The following is a 24,391-nucleotide window of genomic DNA, read 5'->3' as shown; positions in this document are numbered from 1 at the left end:
TGCCAGATGGAAGGGGAAATGGGGCCCTGGGTGAAAAAGGTGAAGGGATTAGGAAGTACAAGTTGGCAATAATACAATAGTCATAGGAAATTAAGTACATTGTAGAGTATCTATATATATAAAAGGCTAATATGCAAATAGACTGGAACCAAACAACCGTTCACTATGACGTGCTCTGACCACAAGGAGGCACGCGCGGATCATGGCAGGCATTGGCAGCAGGCGGCAGAGCGCGGAACATGGTGGGCATCGGGTGCGGCCGGATGGTGGAGCAGATGAGCGGGGGCACCAGACAAAGGTGGGGCTCTGGTCGCTGTCATCAGAGCGAGCCTCTGGTGGTTACTGAAAATTCTTTGCTCCCGTGCGCCATGGTCCCACCAGGTACTCGCACCTGCTGCTGGTGCCAGCCCTGCTTACACCCGCTGTCGGAGCCGCCGTTCGCACCCGCTGCCCGTGCACAGCACCAGCCCCAATCGCTTGGTGCTATTAATGGGTGTAAGCAGCAGCTACTGGCCCCGATCGCCCCTCAGGGCTTCTCCACCTCCCCGTGCTCCTGCGGGGCGATCGGGGCCAGCAGCCGCCAGCCACCTCTTGCACCCGTTGCTGGCAATGGCCCCGCTTGCACTCGCAGCTGGCACCGGAGCCGCCGCTCGCACCTGCTGCTTCTCAATTGCTCCTGAGTTCTTCTCCACCTCCCCCTGCTCCTGAGGGGCGATAGAGGCAGCAGCTGCTGCTGGCACCTGCTGACCACCCCAATCGCTTTGCAGTGTCAGCAGGTGTGAGCAGGACCAGCACTGTCAGCACGTGGGAGTGGCGGCAGCGAGAGCAGGGCTGCCCACAGATGGGACCGGGTGCTGCGGCAGGAGGGGCTGTGCAGGGGCATGGAGGATGGGCTAAGATCCACCCCTGTGCCCACCACAGCCTCGCGGCCCACAGTTTCTTTCAAGATGTATGAATTCGTGCACTGGGCCCCTAGTACAGTCAATAATATTGAAGTAAATATGTAGGGGGCCAGGAGGGTACCTGAATTATTTGGAGGATCACCTCATCCTATATAATAAAAGACTAATGTGCAAATTGTCCCCTTGACTGGGAGTTTGACCAGTGGGTGGGTCTGGCCAACTGCTCGTGGCCCCTCCCCCAGTGGCCCTGCCCCTGATAGCCCCCCCACCCTGATGGGGGGACGGGCCGACCAACCACCTGCGGCCCCTCCCTCTAGCCATCCAACTTGATCAGCCCGATCGGAACAGGCCGGCGGACCACACCTGTGCACGAATTTGTGCACCAGGCCTCTAGTAAATTATATAATTGTCTAACCACTATTCTGTACACTTGAAACTAATATAGAAAAATATTGAATGTAAACAGTATTTGAAAAATAAAATCTAAAAAAAAAATGTAGGTAGCTCGTCCCTGGCTAAACCCCTGATCCTGTCCCCAAGGCCCCCTATTCTCTGACTCTCCAGTGAGTTGACAGCACCCTTGCCTTGCTCACTTCTTTCTCATAACACTTCTAGAGCCAAAGCAGCCCCTCTGAGTCTCTCTACTGTAAGCCCTTCCTTGTTTCACTGTCCCCAGCTTTAATAAACGTACTCAAAATAACCCGCATTCGTATTGTGAAACCTTTCCTGCATGAAGTCAAGAACCCATGTTCCTACATGCCTCAGCCTGAGCCACACCTGCTCCTGGCACAGTCCCCTTAGGTAACATTCTCTGGTAATCCAGATATTTATTTCCTAAGCCTACACAGTCCAGCTGGCTCACTTCTACTACCTCTCTAACTTTCAGCTTCGTGGGTAACAAGTGGTGACATTTTGTCATTAACATCACCGGTAACGTATGGTGGTGTGACTCAGATCACCTTATCACCCTTCTCTGACACATAAAGCCAGTTTCCAATTGTGGTTTTGTCAACCAGGACTGACTGGAATGTCGTGATGGAAAGAGACATGCCGGGACTCTGGATGTCACCAGACAGCTTTAAGGATTTAAGATTGACTTTGAATCTGATCAGAGCCCCTTGGAGAAATGGCCTGGTACCTTGCTTATTCACATGGTCTTGGCACTCTTTCCAGGCCCCACTTTGGGAGCCCATCTGCATCACCACCTCCTGAAATGAGACTTGGCAATTGAACTGAACGGACTTATTTTCAGGACAACATAATCGAGTCAGTGAAATATGAAGCAATCTACCAACTTCGCTTCTGGAATGACACAACAATTCCATATCAAGATGATGATGCTTTAGGGATTCCAGCCTTTCCTACTTTGGAAGAATCAGCTAACAGCCTCTTTGTTCCAGTCTAGGATCCCACTCCCTTGCCCTTTAGCTCAGGGCGAGAGACTTCCATCCCCTACACAGGCAGGGACCACAGCCCTGTCAGCAGGAAGCAGTTAATAGATACACACTGTCCTCCCTTATCACCCCTAAAAGATTTCAGGATGGAAGTCTCTCGGGGGAATGAGACAGACTAGCAGCCAGGCCAAGTGGAATAAGGAAACAGACATGTCGTTAAATGGCCAAGAAGTTTATAGCCATGTAGTAAATTACAAAGTCCTATTTTCTGTAACCAAGGACTCTTAAGAGAAATGGTTCACACTTCTCCCCAATCAGAGGGTAAAAAGCTTAAAATCACCCTACTCATGAAGATAGGTAGCAGAAACCCAATTAGTACCATTTGTGCCAAACACACCCAAGGACAGATGAAGTTAAGGGAATAAATCTCATTTTGGCACATCAGCATAATTTGATGAATATTCTGTTGAGATTCTCCCCTAAGACCTTCCCTAACCCTCCAGCCTTTAAAACCTTTAGGACAAAGGACCCAGGATGCTTTTCTTCCCAGGAGCACATCTGTGCCTTTTCCTTCTCCCTTTTATTCCCCCATAGGCATGCATCTCTTAAACTCTGAGGGGAACAATGGGTAGCGGTAGCTTGTCCAAGGCCAAACCCCTGAACGTGCCCACAAGACCCCCTTTTCTCTCACTGCCCGGTGCGCTGGCAGCAGCTTTGCCTTGCTCACTTTCCCCCCATAACGTTTCTGAAGAGCCAGAGCAGCCCTGCCTCGTCTCTCTCCTGTTGCCCTTCCTTGTTTCACTGGCCCCAGCTTTAATACATGTACTCTCAAAGTGAAAATAAAGATGTAATATAAGTTATCTTTCTGGTGATTAGTATTAGTATCAACATTCTGATTGTAATGATGTATAGTTTTGTAAAATTTTATCAATTAAGGAACTGGGGAAGGAATACAAGAGTTTTCTTTATTATCCTCCTACATAATAAAAGGCTAATATTCAAATTGTCCCCACGGGCGGGAGTTCAACTGACCAGGAGTTAGACGTGTGCTGACCACCAGGGGGTGGCGCGGAACATGGCAGGAGTAAGCGATGTGGTGCTACCTGCCCCGATGGCTCCTGACGAGAGCTGGACTGTGGTGGGATGGTGGAGCAGGTGAGCAGGCAGCGCCAGGCCAAGGTGGGTGTGAGCGGGGGCACCAGTTGCCCCACCGGTCACCATGGTGGGGGACAGGGGCCAGTGAGCTGGCGGCACCAGGCCAAGGCGGGTGTGAGCTGGGACCTCGATTGCCCCGCAGGTCACCCCACAGATGGCGACCAGCAGTGGTGCTGGGGGGCGGGGCTGGCTAGTGGGCGGCACCAGGACAAGGTGGGTGTGAGTGGGGGCCCTGATTGCCCTGCCAGTCACCCCACAGATTGGCCCTGATCACTGGCAAGGCCTGGGGCCCCTATCTGTGCACGAATTTCATGCACTGGCCTCTAGTTTATTATAACTGTACTAGAGGCCCAGTGCACGAAATCATACACCTTGAAAAGAACTAGGCTGTGAGGCTGCGATGGGCACAGGGGCAGGTCTTGGCCCATCCTCCACGCCCCCATCCAGTCCTTCCCGCTGCAGCCCCTGGTCCCCTGTCTGCTCGCAGCCCTGCTCCTGCCGCCACCACTCCCACGTGCTGACGGTGCCGCCCCTTCTCTCACCCGCTGACAGCGTGGAGCAATTGGGACCGGCGCCAGCAGTGGGTGCAAGCCGGGCCAGCACCATCAGCAGATGCAAGGGCGGCCACTGCCCCGATCTCCCATCAGGAGCAGGGGGCAGTGGAGAAGCTCTCAGGGGCGATCGGGGCTGGCAGCTGCCACTCACACCCACTGACAGTACCAAGCTATTGGGGCTGGCACTGGGCGCGAGCAGTGGCTCCCGTGCCAACAGTGGGTGCAAGCAGGATCGGCACTGGCAGCAGGTGTGAGCTCTGGGTGGGCCCGCGGCACACGAGAGCAAAGAATTTTCAGTAACCACCAGAGGCTCGCCCCAATGACGGTGACTGGCTCCCCGCCTTGGTCTGGTGTCCCCACTCACCTGCTCCACCAACCCGCCGCGGCCAACGCCTGCCATGTTTCGCACTCTGCCACCTGCTGCTGACGCCCGCCATGTTCCACGACCCCCCCTGGTGATCAGCACACATCACAGTAACCAGTTTTTCGGTTGTTTGATTGTTCAGTTGTGCGGTTGTTTCATTGTTCAGTCTATTTGCATATTAGGGTTTTATATATATAGATGTTAATTTAGTGTTATCTCAAAATAACAAGTTTAATTGAAAAGAATTGCTGTTAAGTGTTTTAAACACACTGGTGCTACCAGGGCTCTTAGTATGGCAAAGGAGGCACACAGACACATTTCTATTGTACATAAGTTTTGATTTTGTAGTTTCTGATTTGTGTTTTTGTTGTTGTTTAATGAAATACTCTAGGAAGGAAATCATATAATCCATAATTATTTCAAGGTTATTTTTTTTGAATTTGTATTTGTGCTCCAGTCATTTTTCTTTTGTAACTTATTTCAGTCATTTCCGCTTCTTTTTCTTCTTGTAATATGACTTTAGAGAAGTTTAACCCAGGTTGCACATGGAACAGTAGGCAGGAAGATCTGACATGAGACGTTATCCCTGGTAGCATCAGAATTTGGTGTACTTATAACTTCGTCAAAGGAACATGCATTAAATCTCATTCTGATAACTCTATGAGGTGATTGCTTTTTACATATTTTCTTTTTCTTTAACAGAAACTACCACATCTAAGAGTGCCAGTGGGCTTACAGATATAACTTGGAGCTCCAGTGGAAGTGATCAGTCAGATGAAGGTAACTACTTTCTAAGTCAGAGAGAGGTAATGGACATGATTCTAGAATAGACAGGTTTTGTAATGGGAATATTTTATGTTCAGAACGTGGAGCCAGTGAAGGTAAATTGATAATTTTGTAAGAAATCTAGTTTCTATTAAATATTGGGTTCAATCTTGGAAAAAAGTTACATTCCTTTTCTAATACTTAGCATTGATTATGTGTGATCTCACTGAGTCCCAACGTCTAGGCTAAGCCCTTTAGAAACATTTTTTCATTTACTGTTTCTCATAATAGCTCTGAGAGAGAGGTATTACCACTAGAATTTTTACAGTTAACAACTTAGGCTTGAACATGTGAAAATTGGTTTGGATTCCACTTTGGCATTCTTTGACGGCAAAGCCAGTACTCTCAACTAACTACTTAATGCTACACCCATATTGCTCCCTGCTAACCTGTTTTGGATAAATACAATGGCAACTAATGTGTGGTGGAAGTATAACTACTACTAGGTCTGTTCTGATGGCATTTTACATTATATCCTGCTTTTGACAGTCAGAACGGGGTTTCTCAGTCCTGGCATGTTGCCAATTGGAGCGAGGGAGTTATTTGTTTGGGATGGGAGCTTTCCTGTGCATTGTGGATGTTTAGCAGTATCTCTGGTTTCTGTCCATTAGGTGACAGCAGCTTTCCCAGGCCCCGTGGTGACAACCAAGAATGTCTCTAGATGTCAGATGTCCCCTAACGAGGCAGTCGCCAACCTTTCGGACCTCATAGACCACCAGTGGTCCATGAACCACCGGTTGGCGACCGCTGCCCTAAAGTGCAGTTCACACCCCAGTTGGGAACCACAGACTTAAGATTATGGAAATCATGATATTTTTCCATATGTTAAAATATATAGCTCATCTCAGAGTAGATAAAAGTTTTAATGCTTTTAACATAAGCTTTGACTTCTTTTTCACTGTTATTTTGATGGTTCACGTTATTTAGTTACTGAGTCAAGGTTCTGCTTGTATAGACAGCTCTTGTGGAAGCTGACTATGCTCTTTTGGCCACTTTGTATGACATCTTGGTAACTATCATTTGACATTTCAGTAATAGCCAGATAAAGTGGTATTTTAAGGTTATGCTTAAACTCATAATTGCTATTTCAAGCATGTTAAATGAAATTCATCGTCATATAACTCTTGGTTTGTCTTCATGCATCTCAGAACATAATTTCATTATTAAAAACTGTATGTTTTTATGAATGAATAGTGAGATATGTGAATTACATCTCAGTAAAACTGGTATTTAAAACACTGTATTTTGTCCTGTTGTATGAAAAGGTCTTTTATATTAATACTCAGTAGTTTCCAAAACTGTTAAAGAATGGGAGGATGCTTTGAGCTAATTGCTTTAACATGAGTTAGGAAGTTGTTGACTTCTCTTAAATAAGTTGACCATTAGCTAACAAGTAAATGATCCCTTGGAGATTGTCTATTCATGTGTACAACTGCTTGATTAGCTTTTTCTTCTGCCCTCTTTTTCTCTTCTCTCTTCTCCCTTTCTTTCTCTGTCTTTTTTACCTTTAATTACCATTCATCAAGGTATTGTTTATCTCAGACACTTGGCTGGATATGATGCTATTTTCTTTGATATCTGCTAGATCCTGTGATCTAAGTATCCTTATTTTACAGAAGAAAATTGAACGTAGAGAAGTCAAGTCCCTTGCCCAGAGTCACATAGTTAATAAATGTGCCAATTGATATCCAAGCCAGGAATATCTAACTTTTAATGCTGTGTTCTTCAGTACTCTTCTGGTGGTTGCTAGACCTGGCTTCTTATCAGAATTACTAGGTGAGCTTTAAAAACAATATTTTCAGCTGTATTGGATTAGAGTCTCTGGGCTTTATGGCCCAGAATTGTGATTGAGAAGGCAGAGAAGAACCCTGAGTTAAAATTGTCAAAATATTTTTTTCTTTAAAAAATTTTTCCTCTTGATTTATTTTTTATGTAACTTTGGGAAAAATGTTTATGGAGACTCAGTTTCCTCACCTGTGAAATGCAAATTTTAGTCTAACAGCAACTGTCTTGCCTGTTTCATAAAATTATTGTGACCAAGTGAAGTCTTGTTAGTCTTGGTCATGATAGATCATTTTACAGCAGTATCAGTGTTCATCTGTGAACTTGCCCAAGTTAGAAACACTGTTCTGTATTCTCTTTTGTGCGTGTGTGTGTATTTTATTGTGAGGGTCTAGAACGGCTTGATAGGACCTTTGTAGACCCTGATTTTATTGCATGAAAGAGGACTGAATGAATGAATGCTACAAAAATGTGTTGAACTGGTGGCAGGGGCATTAATTCTGAGGACACTTGTTCCCTTCCCCTTGCTTTCCATGGCTCCCTGGTGTGATGGTTTGGCAGCTGGGAGAGTTTCTTATGCATTCCTGTGTCTAGCTTCCATGAGTAAATGTGATGGTAGATAGGAGGAAATAATTGCCACCATGCATCTGCTTCTCCAAGACTGGACCTCCAGTTTTTTGAAACTGTTATAGTTGACTTTTACCTCATGTTCTGAACAACAGTATCAGATTAAAGAAGACTGTTTCTTTTTGTTTTGTTTACTTTATCTCATACTTTTAACTATAGCTTAAATATTTCTTTTTTTGTTTTTATTCTGAATTCCCTTAAGATATTAAAGCTAGTAAGTTTTATATTTTTAATTTTATTTCTATCTGGAAGTGAGAATGTTGCTATTAAACCTCTGAAATAGGGCCAAGATATCTTAGTAGCCTGCTTAGTAGCTAAAGTAGCTGTGAGGGAGCTCTTGGCCTTTGTAATGTAGGGAAGGTTTACATTATGTACTATACCCCAGAGAATAATTTATCCTTAATTATTCATCTCTTTAAGCATAGCGAATTAGAGTTGGTACATTTGATTATTAATATATTAACATAATTTAACTTTCAAATTAAGATTTTGCAAAGGTAGTATCTAGATAATAATATTTATGAAATAAACTAAAAACTAAATTTACTTTGTTTCTTTCCTGCTGAGAGAAATCTATAAAAAATGTTGGGTGAAAATCTTTGACAAAGTCTTTATTAGTAGAAGACTGATTATATAAACTATGGGTCATTTATGCAATGGAATACTATCCTATATAATAAAAGCCTAATATGCAAATTGACCGAATGGTGGAACAACTGGTGGAAAAACCCATCGCTATGACGCACACTCACCACCAGGGTGCAGATGCTCAATGCAGGAGCTACCCCTAGCCCGCAGAACCCCAGTCAAGCCAAGGCAGGTGCCAGTGGGGGCCCCCCAACCACCCCACTGGTTGCCCCACAGAGGGAGGCGACCGGCAGCGGCAGCAGCGGTGGGGGGTGGAGCTGGCGAGCAGGTGGCACCAGGCCAGCCAAGGTGGGTGCCAGTGGGGGCCTCCTGATCGCCCCACCTGTCGCCCCACTGATCAGCCCTGATCACCAGCCAGGCCTAGGGACCCTACCTATGCACAAATTTCATGCACCCAGCCTCTATTCTATATATATAAAAGCCTAAGCAACCTTGCTACCGTTCGATTGGTACCTGTAATGTGCAGTGACCACCAGGGGCAGATGCTCAATGCACAGGCATAGAAACGTGGAACAGACTGATGAATATCAGAGGGAAGGGGGTATGGAGGAGGGCAGGAAGAGATTAATCAAAGATCTTATCGGCATATTAGAGGCCCAGTGCACATGTGCACTGGTGGGGTCCCCAGCCTGGCCTGTGGGGATTGGGCTGAAACCGGCAGTCCGACATCCCCTTAGGGGTCCTGGATTGCAAGGGGGCGCAGGCCAGGCTGAGGGACCCTACTGGTGCACGAATCTGTGCACTGGGCCTTTAGTATTATAGAAAAGAATTGGGATGGCTCCCTATTTACTGATGTGGAAAAACCTGCACATCATTTAAGTAAAAAACAGATCACAGTATACCAGAAAGGAGAAATTTGACTATATTTTATTTGCTTTAACATGCTGGAGAAACCCTAGAAGGGTACAAAAACTACTAATAAAAGTAGATACATGAGAATTGGAGTGGGAATAAGAGTTAGGAGTAATAGGATGGCTAGAGAGAAGAATAAGAGTATACTTTTCACTGTCTTTTAATATATTTTTAAATTATTGAGCAACATGTTTTTTAACTTGAGAATAAAAAAATAAATTAAAAAAATAAAATTGAGTTTAAAATTGTATTTAACATATAAAATTGAGTTTAAAATTATTTTCTAGATGAACTGCAGTTTGTTGACTGGGAGAGGGACAGTGACAGGGAAGATACTAATGATGAGAATGAATTTGAAGACAGTGAGAGTGCTGCGGAAGATGGCGAGAGTGCTGCGGAAATATCAGACTGTGCTTCTTGTGCAAGCAGTCATTCTCTGACAAGTGAAGAGAGAGTATCTGAGCTTCCTAAGGTAAGAATGAATTGTTTCAAAAATTTTTATTCTGTTTATGGCATTTCTTAATCATATCCTTCCTCAAGGGTGGCAACTTTTAACTCCTAGTGGATTCTTTTGCACTTTACCTCCTTATCTCTAAATAACATGCTTGTAATGTATTTCTAAACATAGATAAATATTTTTTATGACAATGTTACGGGCAATAAACACTAGTTATTCAAGAAAAATGATCTTACATGTAATAATATTACATGCAGTAAACATTAATATTTCAAGAATAAAAGGGTTTTAAGTATAATAACATTACCAAAACTGTACTAATATAGTATGATATCACAAAATTTGTAGGAAATATTAAATATCTGCAAATAACAGGATTACTTATATCATATTCTAGAATATATTTTTCCCTCTGGCTCTATTTTTTTCATCAGTTTATGTTGTTCATTATATTCCACAAATGAGTGAGATCATGTGATATTTATCTTTCTCTCACTGGCTTACTTTGCTTAGCATGATGCTTTTAAAGTCTATTTTGTCGGCTATGAGTATTGTTACTCTAGCTTTTTTTCTTTTCAATTTGCATGGAAAATTTTTTTCAATCCCTTCACTTTCATCCTGTATGTGTCTTTTGTTTTGAGGTGGGTCTCTTGTAGACAGCATATAGTTGGGTCATGTTTTTGTATCCATTCAGCTGTCTTACATCTTTTGATTAGAACATTTATTCCATTTACATTTAGGGTTATTATTGAGAGGTACTTATTTATAGCCATTTTAATTCTGTATAACTAGGTTGCTCTCTCTGTTTGTTCTTACAGCAATCCCTTTAGCATTTCTTGTAATGCTGGCTTGGTGGTGATGAACTCCTTTAGCTTTTTTTTCTTTTGTCTGGGAAGCTCTTTATTGGACTGTTTATTTTGAATTTGCATTTGGAGGTTGTTTCTTTGTTTCCTCATTATGGTTGTCTGTTTGGGTTTGTAACTATGTATTAGGTGGATCCTCTACACCTCTCAATCTCGAGTGCAGGACAGTGTTAAAGCCTGTTTCTGACTAATTGGATTAGATCCCAGAGTTCTAAGTGGCTCCCCCCACAGCTGAGATACCTCTCCAGGACTTCAGTTGCCATCTGTGGGTGTCCAGCCAGCACTTTGGCACCTTCACCCCTCCTATCCGTCTCTATGCAGTCTCCACCTTCGGTCCTTGGGTATCAGGGTTCTCTCCTGTGAGTTTTACATTAATTATTCAGGAAGCCTTTCTCTATTTCAGTTGTAACTCCAGCTTGTTCCTGGGAGCTAATAAATACTGAGTTCTCTTCTCCTCACCCACTTTTCACCACCAGCTACCCACTGAATATTCCCCATCCCTCCATTTTTTAAGAACATATATATCATGTTTGGTTAGATTAATATTAAGCATTACATATGTGTGAATACATAATATTTGTAACAAAGGCAAATATTAATTATGATTACTTTTTCTTCACAACTTTTTATTTTCTTTAGTTAATTATTTGGGGGTTTTGTTTTCCTGGTTTTACTTATCATTAATAAAACTTTAATTTTTTACCATTGTATTTGTTTTAGTGGAGAATTTTTCCCCACAACCTTCTCGCTGCTCTAATTTGAACTCAGCAGCCTCTCCGCTTTGTGACTATTACTACTCAGGTCTCCCTTCATTCTCTTTCTTGGAATTCCCTTTATCTCCTCTTATTTGGAGCAACTTAATCCTGGATTCTACGTATGCCTCTTTCTTGGTTTTCATTCTCATTTTGATTGAACATATCTTATAGGACCTTTCAAGAAAAGATTTTTGAAAGATAATTTTTTGAGGCTTGGCAAATCAGAAGATGCATTTATCATCTTTGATATGTGATTGAAAATTTGTATACAATTATAGGTTGAAAATAATTTGTCTTCATAATTTTGAAGGCTTCATTGTTTTCTAGTTCCATAGTTAGTGTCAAGAAGCCTGAGTTATTCTCATTCTTTTTTTAAAAAAAATATTTTTAATGATTTCAAAGAGGAAGGGAGAGGGAGAGGGTGATAGAAACATCAATGAAGAGAGAGAATCATTGGTCAGCTGCTTCCTGCATGGCCCACACTGGTGATTGAGCCTGCAACCTGGGCATGTGCCTTGACCAGGAATAGAACCGTGGCCTCCTAGTTCATAGGTCGACGCTCAACCACAGCCACGCTGGCCAGGCTCAGCTACTTTAAAAATATTTTTTTTCCCGCCCCTTTACCTCTTGTATTTCTTGGTGATAAACTCCTTTAGCCTTTTTTGTTTGTTTTTTTGGGAAGCTCTTTATTTCACTATGTATTTTGAATGATAGCCTTGCCAGGTACAGTAATCTTGGTTTCAGGTCTTTGCTTTTCATTACCTTGAATACTTTATGCCATTCCCTTCTGGCTCATAGAGTCTCTGATGAAAATCAGCTGATCACTTTATGGGAGCTTTTTTGTAGGTAGCAAATTGCTTTTCTCTTGCTGCCTTTAAGAATCTGTCTTTAATTTTTGGCATTTTAATTATGATGTGTCTAGGTGTGGGTCTGTTTGGGTTCTTCTTGCTTGGGACTTTGTGCCTCCTGAACTTACGTGACTTTTTACTTCACTAGGTCAGAGAAGTTTTCTACCATTATTTCTTCAAACAGGTTCTCTATCCCTTGCTCACTTTCTTCACCTTCTGTTACTCCTATGATGAAAATATTGTATGTTTCCTGTTGTCCCACAGCTCCCTTAAGTTGTCCTCCTGTTTTTTCTTTTTGGTTCTCTGAGTGATTTTTTTATAGCTCATGCTATCTTGGCAGCTGCTTCTCAGGAGATTCTAACTCATATACCCGCATACCCTCTGCCCAGGATCATGTAGTCACATCAGCACTTACTTCCTAATACTTCCTTATATTAATACCTAAAACCATTCTCTTTGGTGTATTTCATATTTCAAGTAGGTTGAAAGAAGTAAAATATGTGCAGTTTTTGTAGACTTGCCTCTATTCATTGTTTATTGTTTGCCTTTGAATTTCTCAGGCAGAAGCATGCCCTGAGAACATCTCCTGGTAGTGAAGTGGGCATGTGAGCCAGGAAGGAATAGTAGCCAATCAAGGGGTCATTATCAAGCAAGTTACTGTTGTGGGCGCCTGGAGCTTAATACTGCTCTTAGACTCTGTGAGCCTTAGAATTATCCCATCAGAGGGGCCCTGAGGCAAAGAAATGGATGAGCTGGAAGCTGGATAATAGGGCAAGCAAGCATCACTGAAGACACAGGGGAGGAGACATGAGTAGGGTGTTGACGGAGTCAGCTACAATGTGTAAATGAGCTATGTACATTAAGTAACAGTGGAGGGGGAAGATTTATACTATAATTAGGAGTTTTGTACCTATTAATTGGCTCTCCAGAAACAAGACCTCTTATATAACCTATAAGGGTATTTTTGCCTCATATGCTAGTATGCTTGTAGAAATGAAACATACATATGGTGGGTGGATACTTACTGTACAAGACATGTTCTACTTTAATTCATTGGGAAGCACTGATTATAATTCGGGTCTGTTGTGAATCCTTCGTCCAGGGATGTGATCGATTTGCCTATACATGTGATTCCACCGGTTCCCTGGAGCAAAGGCAATTGCATTCAAAGCACCAGCAGCTAATACATGTGCTTCCTTGTTGTGGGTCACTCTCCTGAGTGCTTTGCTACATACATTAGTGTATTTAAACCTCACAAAAACTCTGAGAATGGAGCTGTTTTATCATCCTTTCTTTCCAGATAAGGATTCTGAGGCCCAGAAAGATTAAGTAATACCCGTGGTTATAAAGTAGTAAGTGACTGAGCCAGGATTCTAACTCAGACACACTCACTTCTGGGCTGTGGTCCTGACCATTTTGTTACAGTGTCATAGTGATAGCAATAACATTAAAACACAGTAACCCTGAGTTCTTACAATGTGTCAGTACTTTGCTAAGTTCTGAACATGTGAGGTAGATGTTATTATTGTTATACCCCTATTTTATAGATGAGAATATGAAGATACAGTTAATAAATGGCAAAATGAGATTCTAATTCATGTCCCAAATTCTCTTAATTACTTACACTTACATTGTATTCCTTGGAATACAGATTAACTACACTCAACTACTTGGAAGAAAAGCATGATAGAAATTAAAGACCATAGCAATAAATTGTCTTTGTAATGTTGTCTTTTAGGACATTTAACAAGTGTAGTTGATTACTGATGTGACTTTCCATGTTGGTTAGTATTGCTGTTTGGATTTTCATAATTTATTTTACCATTGTCTTCCAAGACATATTTCTGTAGAGGGCAGCAGAGACATAATAGTGAAGTCTCTTTATAACCTACATTTTTCAGGAAGTGTGAAGGAAATAGGAATTAGGTGAGCTGTGTTATGCAATCCTCATGTACGTTATGTAGTGATTGCAGTGAAATACAGGTGTGACTGAGAGACAGGTAAGCACCTTCCCCTGTCACTGAGACCTTAGAAAACATGCCTTCAAACTGCCTTTGTCCAGTCCCTTCCCCCATGGGTCAGTGGGGGACAGATTTGGAGAGTGTTAAATTAACTAGCAAAGCTGTATAAATGGCATGCCTATATTTTCTAGTTTTTCCTTTATTCCTTTTCTGTTAAATAATAACCAGATTATTACAATGGTATTATTACTAGCAGCTGCTGTGAGAAATGAGGGCAGGGTGGAGAACTTTGCCCTTGACTGTTTTAGGGCAGTTAATGTCAGAAAAGAGCAGTACACTCAGTTGGTGTTACAATAGCTGGAGTTGAAATAATGTTCTGTTAAACAACTTTTCCCTGACATATATACATGCATCATTCAATTCTCACTGTAAGGCTATGAGGTAGTACAGTGTTCTCTTTATAGCTATAAGATTTATGTTCTTAACCCTTTGCAGTCCAATTTTATTTTTGGAATTCAAACAGTCTGGTCCAAATTAATTGACGGGATTGAATGTTGAACCGGTTTGCAGTGTTGACCTCAGCCTCGACATTAGACCTGCTCCTAGTGCCTGATCTGTCGAGTCAGCCTCCACGCTGGACCAAAAAGGGTTAAAGAGCTCTCATAGTGGAAGAATTTTTGTTTAAGTAACAAAACCTATGTGAAAAATAATACTTGCATGACTTTGATGGCAATTTTGGGCTTTTGAGATACATAGACATATTTTTTTGCTTCTTTCAAGACTCTTGAAACTAAATACATGAAATACTTTATACATTTAAATTAGTAATACTATGTTATGTAATGCTAAGTTCTACTTACTGTCCTGTTTCCAAAACTTTTCTCAGTTTAAAAGTTTTATATTATTGCAGGTAATTTTTATACAAAACAGAATTTTATTTTTCTACACCTTAACCCTTTGAGTGCCAACCAATATCCTTGGAACTATGCTAAAATTGCCAAGGCATTTTTGCTGATTTTACAGCAGTTTAGGAAAAAAATTATGAATCACAAGTAAATAAAGTTACATATTCAATATCTTCCACAAAATTGTCATCTTCACAGCAAGAATTGACATATTTAGCAATATCATCATCACTAATAAAAGCAGACTTAGAACTGGACACTGCAGGAGGAGCGCAATTGCGCTCCCGGCAGTTTTGGCAAAAGACAGGAGGAGCGTGATAGCGCTCCCCGGCCTCTAGGGGTTAATTGTCATTCCTGGTTTGTTGTTTAAATTTTAAGTTGTTGACATACATTCTCTTTGTCTTAGAGTTCCTAGAGCCTCTAGTATCTTTTGTCCCTCATGGGCACAACTTGAGGGAATATTCCTATGTACATCCAGGAATATTTTCCAAATTCCTTTTCTAAAGCTTGATTGCTACAGCATGTAGACAATACCAGTATGTCTCACCTGGCTTTATCAGCAATTCCTACCTGACTCTTTTACTCTCCAAGCCCTAGCAACCCTACCCACCCTGCTCCCGCCCAGTATCCAGCCTGCTGCCATGCCAAAATGACACAGGAACTTGTTTCTCGAAGGCAGGTATGCTTAGCTTTAGCTCCCTTTGTAATTTCCCAAGTAGTATTACCAATATGTTTATTGCAACTCTGCTTCTATTTTATCTTTTTCTATCTCTCTTTATTCCTATTACTAGTTGTCTTGAAAAGGATATTTTACATGAAATGTTGTATTTAGGGAAACTGTTATAGAAGTCCAACTATATACATTAGAATTTAGCCTATGTAAGGGAGATTTGCCTACTTTGGGAGGTGTTCCTATGTTCTTATTTTCAGATAGAATCATTTGCATCTTAAAGACATGAAAACCCTAGGGCATAGCTTGATAAGTGGAGGAATCATCTGTACAGAGAGGAGGTTTGGGCGTAGAAACAGATGGGACCTCACTGCTTTCCTCTCTATAGAGTTTCTGCCATATATTATCTAGTTACATAGAAAGACAAGTTAGTTCTTCTTTCTCATATTTCTGATTTATGCTCTATAGTGTTTTGAAATAAGTCCTGATTTTATATATTAATCTTCACTGGAGGATATGTTTATATTGATTTTTAGAGAGAGAGAAAGAGAGAGAGAGAGAGAGAGAGAGAGAGAGAGAGAGAGAGAAACATTGATGTGAGAGATAACATTGAGATTAGTTCCCTTTTGAATACACACCCCTCCCCCTCCTTACCCTCCCCCCCAGGATAAAAGACACAACCTGGGTAGGTGCCTTGACAGGGAATCAAACCTGTAACCTTTTGGTGCACAGGACATTTCAGCCAACTGATCCACCTGGCCAGGGCCAGATTTTATATTTTCAAAGCTAGCTTTTGGTATATATTGTAAACTCCCTTTCTTATGACCACTAGTATTTCGTTATTTACTATCTTTAGTGCAGATATCTAATCTACCTTGGCTGATTTTCCTTTCTGCTCTTAGTCTATACTGTGCTAACATAGTAATTGTGGACATATTTGTTGCATGTTCTTAAAGCCAGACTGGTCACATTTTTGAGCAGATCTTTCAGAATACATAGGTAATTTGTAAAATAACATTTCTCATTTTTATCTAAGGTTCTGTTGGATTGGAAATTGGGGTAAGATATACACACTCCAAGATCATTACCTAGCTGTCTTAACTTTATTGTACTAGTAAATTTATATTATGTCTAATTAAGTGGATGCTATATTATCCATGTTAACTTTTTACCTAGGAAAAATTTTGAAGATTGTCACCTTGTTTTGTTCATTGTTTAGTTTGGTCTTTGCTTTTTTTCTCCCCAGCTTAAAAATTACTTAATACTAGTATTTGAGACTATGGAGTAACTTTACATTGGTTTTTGGGATAAAAATTTGATGATGGCATTAAAATTAAAGAAGCAAAGAAGCAAATAGGAAAATAAAGATTGTCTTTTTATCTCTAATGTTTTTGGCTGAGGTATTCTGAGAGTTGCATTTTCTTAGTCTGAGCTTTGATTTATCATTTCCAATACTTATCACAGAGGTTGGCATGTGGTAAATACTCACTAGATATTGCAGTGATGGCGAACCTTTTGAGCTCGGCGTGTCAGCATTTTGAAAAACCCTAACTTAACTCTGGTGTCGTGTCACATATAGAAATTTTTTGATATTTGCAACCATAGTAAAACAAAGACTTATATTTTTGATCTTTATTTTATATATTTAAATGCCATTTAACAAAGAAAAATCAACCAAAAAAATGAGTTCGCATGTCACCTCTGATACGCGTGTCATAGGTTCGCCATCACTGAAATATTGACTGAATCAATGAATTAATGACATGGAAGGAAAAAGAAAATATAGGACATGTATTTAACCTGTCAAAGACACTCTAGTAAGGTCATTTCATGTATATTGTTTGTTTTTTTCTTAATAACAATCCAGTAACTTTGCTATTATCTCCATCATAAATAATAAAATTTGTATGAAGAAAGGTAAATAAATTATAACAGATAATTTACAGATTTCCTAAGAAGAAACTGAGCTGAAAAGGGTTACTTATCTAAATATTTCACAGTTTGATGGCTGAAATTGGTGGTTCTAAATCATTTTTTTTTTTTACTCATTTGCCACATATGAAGGATTACATTTAGTATAATTTGTGTCATACTGTCAGGGTTATGTGCATTTCTGGTACTAGCTAATAATTCACTCCTGACTTTGCTACTGAGAAAGTGTGATGTGAATCTGCTCTAGTTTCTAAAGGGACAGATGTAAAGCTTGCAGCTGTATTATTGATGACTGTATCTTAACATTTTTTTTCTACTGTTAACCACGTCCCACGTCATATGGTTGAGGATTGCTTGCTTAAATGAAAGTTTAAATTTGAAAGCAGTATTGTAACATTTGATAAACAATTTTCGTGTCATATATTTGTTCTTTTATTATTAAAAGCAATGTGAAGAAAATTAGGTGAGTTCAGAGAGGAAACTGAGTTGGATTTTGAAGGCTGAGTAATATTTCATAAAATAGGAAAGAGCTAGGATGAAAGAGGTATGTTTAAGAATCATTGTAAGCTGGAATACAGGACTCTAGTGTGGAGAAGACCGGAAGTGACAGCATACAGGTGGCTGGGGCAAAATTGTGAAGGGATGTGAGGATGCTGATTGCAGTGTTTGGGGATAGGGCTGGGTGTGGCGCTCCAAACTCAGGTGGCTCTACAGATCAGGCCGGTAACCTGAATATGTGAAGCCACACTGGTAAAGGTAATTTGGAGTGGTAGGGGCTGTGATATAATGGAGAGAATATGTTCATGTACAAGTAACAATAGTTCTAACCAGTTGTTGCCTTAAAGGAATGTTAGTACAGTGTTATCTAAACTTCTGATTCTCCATGAGAAGGTAGGAGTTTAGATCCACGTGTGTGGTGTTCCAATTTGTAAAATATACCTGCCACTACATACCTATTAGAACGACCGAAAAACAGCAAAAACTTGACAACATTGAATGCTGCTGAGAATGAGGAGTAACTGGAGTGCTCAAACATTGCTTTTGGGGATGCAGAATGGAGCGCATACTTTGGAAAAACAGTTTGGTAGTTCTTAGAGCAGTGGTTCTCAACCTTGGCTGCACATTAGAATCACCTGGGAGTCTTTTTAAAATCCTGATTTCTGGGCCTCATCCTCTGGAAATTCTGTTTCTTTGTTATGGGGTGGGGCCACAACATTAGTAACAAAGAAATAGAATTTCCGGAGGATGAGGCCCAGAAATCAGGATTTTAAAGAGATTCCCAGGTGATTCTAATGTGCAGCCAAGATCGAGAACCATTGCCTTAGAGAGTTAAGGATGTACTGATGATTGGCGTCAGCACCAAAGCTGCAGAAGCCGTCCTTCTTTCTCTTGCCTTTTTAAAACAAGTAACTAGATATTGGTTCATGAATAAAATATGCCTCCAGCACCCTAAACAAGGGATGGGGAAGTTTTCTAGCACACCTGTGTCTGAAAATAAACAGGCCTCACTCTCAATCGCCCTATTAGGGAAAAACACCTGGTGAGTGCTGACCTGGGCAGATACTCACAGGTGAGAAGAATTCGTAGAAGTTTCATGTTTGAGGGAACATTACAGCACAGCATCTGAGTGGGATAGAGACGAGTTTGGATGCAGAGAGTAGGGACTCTACCCTCCCCCTTCCCCAGTGACACTGCGTGGAGGAAGCTCTCTGGCAACAGCAGTGGTGACCTCCCCCATGAAGTGGAAAACAGTGCGTGCCTGGCTATCCCAGTTGTGCATGGTGTGGCTGGAGAAATCAATTTCTCTACATCAGCACCCTGATTTCTGAGGTGTGACCTTCATGACTAGGGGTCGGGAGAAGAGAGGGAAGGAACCACGTTGGAATATCAGAGCACATAAAGGAATGTGGTCCTTGCTGTCTGCTTCAGGACTTCAGCAGGAATTCTGTCCACAGCTCTGTGAAGACTCTGCATGAGGATGTCCCCTCCAAGTCGCAGACACTCCCAATGCCCCAAGTGGCATTGCTCCCAATACCCCCGCCCCTCCCCAACACACACACAATCTGTGGGTTGACTCCATTTGTTTACCAGGATCTGTGGGAATGGAAGAAACCACAGACTTGAGCTGCAGACTGCCTTCTGGAAAACGAGTTTTCTTGTAGCCAGTATGTGAGCTACAAGAGCAGGAGAAAACACAAAGGTTAAGATTTCTGCCACAAGAGGGAGCAAGAAGAGTGGAGCATGATCTATACTAATACATGATAATCCCTGATCCATGATAACCTAGAAAACCCTGGAGAAGCAACACCTAGGAGCTGTACCCCATCTGAACCAGTAAGTATACTTCAAATGTGAAAGCAGCAATACAAAAATACAAGGAACTTAAAAAAAAATCAAGGAAATGTGCCATTACCAAAAGGTATCAATGATTCTCCAACTGAGCCCAAAGACAGACAGTACTACAGTCTGGCTGATAAAGAATGCAAAATAGCTGTATTGAAGAAATTCAGTGAGCGACAAGAAAACACAGAAAGGCAGTTCAATGAGATTAAGAAAAACATATATGAACAGAATGAACTCTTTATACCGTTTAATAGAAACCATAAAAATGAACCAAGTAGAAATTCTGGAGGTGAAGAAGTCAATGAATGAGATAAAGAATGCAATAGAAAGCATTTGTAGTCGAGTAGAGCTGGTGAAAGGTTGAATAAGTGAGTTAGAGAATAAGAATTTGATAGTAACACAGAATAGAACAAAGAGAAGGAAATGAAAGTGAGTGAAGAAGCCTCTATGACTATGGGACTCATTCAAAAGGGAAACCATCTGAATAATCAGGGTTCCAGAAGGAAAAGAAGAGGAGATGGGGCAGGGAATTAAAGAAAGAATAATAGCTGAAAACTTCCCAAGCTGGGGAGACGACTTAGACATTCAACTTCAAGAAATTAAAAGTTAAACCTATCTCAATGCCAAAAGATCTCTCCTGGCTGGTAGAGCTGAGTGTCAATCCATGAACCAAGAGGTTACCGGTTTGATTCCCAGCCGGGGCGCATGCCTGGGTTACAGGCTTGATCTCCAGTAAGAGGTGAATAGGAGGCAGTAGATTGATGTTTATCTCTTATCAATGTTTCTCTCTCTCTATCACTCTCCCTTTCTCTATCTCTAAAATCAATAAAAAATATATTTTTAAAAAAGATCTTCTCCAAGACATATCATAATAAAACTATCAAAAATAAAACATTAAGAGGAATATTAAAGGCAGCCAGGAGATGAAACAAGAATGGAAGCTACAAAGGAATCCCTTTGATATCAGCAGAAACCCCGCAGCCCCAGAGAGAGTGGAGTGACAAAGTGCTGAAAGATAAAAATTGACTACTGAATACATTATCCTTTAGATATGAAAGAGAAATAAAGACCCTCCCCGACAAATTAAAACTGAAACTTGCCTTGCAAGGAATGCTGAAAGTTCTTCAAGCAGAATCAGAAAGTCACTCATCAACATGAACACATACTAAAGTATACAGTCCCCTGATACAGGTGAAAAAGACAGCTTTAGAAAACTCCAATTCTATCGTAGCATAGCGGTAGAATTGCTAAAAATAACTATAGGTACGATAATTTTTGTTAACAAATACAGCATAAAAAGAGGTAAATTGTGACATCAAAAATATAAAAGGGGAGGAGTAAGAGATTGGAGCCTCTATTGGTGAATTAAGATAAGTTGCGGTAAGCATAAAATGACTATCTTATCTATGACATGTTTTATGTAAGCCTCATGCTAACCAAAAGCAAAAATCTAGAGTAGATTAATAAAGATTTAAAAAAGCAGGGATAGGGGGGTGTTTGTTGCGGGGGAGACAGAATATACTAACATGGAAAAACAGCGGTTTACAAAGGGAGGCAGAAATGGGGAGGGGGGAATGGCAGTACCAAGCAACTAGAAAGTGACTCATGCCAAGTCCACTGGCAGTGAGGGTTGTAGGTCCTGGCAAAGCCAGTCATTGAGCAGCCAGGACCGCTGCCAGGACCTTGGAGCCTCCCTTGGACAGAGAGTGAGGCTGAGGAGGAGAGTGACTTGGACACGTTCCCCATTTCTCCCCGATGCCCACAACTGCTGGGCGGCGGCACCCAGATGTGTAGCCATGGATTTGAAGTGGGTTGCCAGAAACAAAGTTCGTGAAGAGCTCTGTGGCATGCACATGGAATCTCATTAAAACTCAGACTTAGCACTACATGGCTCTGAGTTCTTGGATCAGGAACATGCCGAAGCACCAACAGCCTATCAGAATGGAGACAGCAGGAGAACGGGGTACAAAGGAGAGGTTCTAGGACGGGGGAATGTGTCTGTGGGAAGCGTAGGTTATTAGTAAGGTTGTTTTTAATGTTTTATTAATCAAGATAAATGAAAAGAGACATACGATGAAGATAAATCAGAATTGTTTATGCAGAAATATGAGCAAAAAATCAGACACTTTGGTATGTTGAATTGATGGGATGATAAAGATTTTTGTCTGACCATTCAGACCTTGTATTTGTAGAAACCGCTAAATATTTTATTTTATGGTGTTTTTATCCGGAACCTTAACAGAATGATGTTCTTGTGGAACAAATAGCGCACCAAGCTCTTTTAATGCAGCTTATTATGGAAATGGCCAAAAACTGTAATATGGATTCCAGAGGGTATTTTTATTTATTTTTCCAGAAGGCCAAAAAATGTTATTTTGAAGCGTTCAGAAATGCACTTGAAGCTCTCAAGTCAAGAATCAGGTTTTATTCCCAAACACCAAGTTTTCACCTATGAAGTGCAGAACCGTGTTCCTCATTTTGGTGGTGGGTCTATAGGCTACAGGATTTTATCAGTACGGCCCTCTTCAGTTTAAGTTCAGTGGTACATAAAGATGATGGTTAAGACTGCTGAGTCCAAGTGCTATTTTGTTACAAGAAAGGAATAATAAGATAAAGAATAAGAATGGCTATTTTCTTGCCACATTTATGGTGCTGTGCTTTATTTTCGTTTGTTTTTTTTATGGGAAAGGAGAAAAGAATGCTGAAACATTTTGTAAAAATGTTTTATGTGCTGCTAGATTTTTTTGTTGAAGGTTGCAAGAAGTCAAACTGGACTTTTTTTTTTACTTCTAAATTTGCATTTAATCTTATTGTTCTCAGTTTTAGAATCCAAGTATAAAAATCCACACAAATGGAATATAGACATCTGCTCCAGTCCCTGTTTATATGGCTATGTACATACCCTACCCCACAAAATGATTAAAGATAAGAATGTATATGTAAACAAAACAACAGAAAGCGAAATTGTAAAAAAACACAGACCAACAAGCAAACAGTAAGATAGCAGTAGTCAGGCCAGCAATCACTCTAAATGTAAATAGATTAAATTTACTGATTAGATGAAGCAGAGTAGCTGGATGGATTAAAAAAAAAAAAAATAAGAACTATATTTGTTGCCTACAAGAGATGCATTTCAGCTCTAAAGAAACACACGGGCTCAAAGTGAAGGGATAGAAAAAGATGCTCCATGCAAACAGGAATAAAGAGAAAGTGGACTAGTCATCCGTGTATCAGGCAAAACAGGACTATTATATAACAAAAAAGATTACCTAGAAGAAATAGACAAATTCCTAGGAACATATAGCCTACCTAGACTGAATCAGGAAGAAATAGAAAATCTGAATAGACCAATAACAAGTAAAAAGATTCAGTCAATAATAAAAAACTAACCAATCCCCAAAATCCCAGGGCTAGATGGCTTCACTGGTTAATTCAGCCAAATATTAATTAGTGCAGCAGTTCTCAACCTGTGGGTCGCGACCCCTTTGGCGTTCGAACGACCCTTTCACAGGGGTCGCCTAAGACCATCCTGCATATCAGTTATTTACATTAAGATTCATAACAGTAGCAACATTACAGTTATGAAGTAGCAATGAAAATAATTTTATGCCTGGGTCACAACATGAGGAACTGTATTTAAAGGGCCAGAAGGTTGAGAACCACTGAATTAGTGTTTGGTAGAATTAGGGCCAAACCTTCTTAAACTCTTGCTAGATATTGCAGAGGAAGGAATACTTCCAAACTCACGAGATCAGCATTACCTTCATACCATGCCAGATAAGGACACTATAAGGAAAGGAAATTATAAACCAGTCTCTCATAAGCATAGATGCAAAAATTCTCAACCAAATATTAAGAAACCAAATTGAAGAACACATTAAAAGGATTATATACCACGAGCAAGTTGGATTTATTCCTGGGATGTAAGGATGGTTTGACATACACAAATGAGTAAATGTGATACATTACACCAATAGAATAAAGGATAAAAATCACATGGTCATTTTAATAGATGGGGAAAAAACTTTTCACGAAATACAATATTTTTTCATGATGAAAACCCTCAAAAGGAACATACTTCAACATCATAAAGGCTATATATGACAAACCCACAGCTAATACTGTATAGTCAAAAATGGAAAGCTTTTCTTCTAAGATTAGGAAAAAGACAAAACACCCACTGTTACCAATGTTATTCGATGTGATATTGGAAGTCTTAACTAGAGTAATTAGGCAAGGCAAGAAAATAAAAGGTATCCAAATCGAAATGGAAGAAGTGAAATTCTCATTATTTGCAGATGATAGGATTTTGTATATAGAAAATCACAAAGACTCCATTAAAAACATTATAACTGATCAACAAATTCAGTAAAGTTGGTTCAGTAAGGGATATAAAATCAACATACGGAAGTCAGTTGAATTTCTATACACTAATAAAACACCTTCAAAAGAAATAAAACCATCTCATTTAAAATAGCATCAAAAACAATAAAAGATCTAGGAATTAATTGAGCCAAGGGAATGAAAGAACTGTACAACAAAAAATGGCAAGAC

At 40.6% G+C, this 24,391-nt stretch overlaps 1 protein-coding gene and 1 pseudogene across 12 annotated transcripts in view; both read left to right on the top strand.

Moving 5' to 3' along the window:
• SPIDR (scaffold protein involved in DNA repair) overlaps positions 1–24,391 on the top strand; it is a 285,103-nt gene that overhangs the window by 14,114 nt on the left and 246,598 nt on the right. For 11 of the 12 annotated variants that reach the window (XR_004972557.1, XR_004972556.1, XM_036338725.1 and 8 more), the window contains 2 exons: positions 5,072–5,149; positions 9,391–9,575. Coding sequence is in view for 10 of the 12 variants with exons in the window: in XM_036338725.1 (XP_036194618.1) it covers positions 5,072–5,149; positions 9,391–9,575 (263 nt within the window). In the remaining 2 variants the exon portion in view is untranslated. Of the gene's footprint in view, positions 1–3,330; positions 3,452–5,071; positions 5,150–9,390; positions 9,576–24,391 lie in introns of those variants that run through there. The other variant, XM_036338732.1, reaches the window with a different exon arrangement.
• LOC118670756 lies at positions 15,542–22,630 on the top strand (annotated as a pseudogene).

This window comes from Myotis myotis, unplaced genomic scaffold, assembly GCF_014108235.1.
Source record: "Myotis myotis isolate mMyoMyo1 unplaced genomic scaffold, mMyoMyo1.p scaffold_m19_p_16, whole genome shotgun sequence".
Lineage (NCBI taxonomy): Eukaryota > Metazoa > Chordata > Mammalia > Chiroptera > Vespertilionidae > Myotis > Myotis myotis.
The sequence above is the reverse complement of the archived record's forward strand: the minus strand, read 5'-3'. Positions and strand labels throughout refer to the sequence as shown.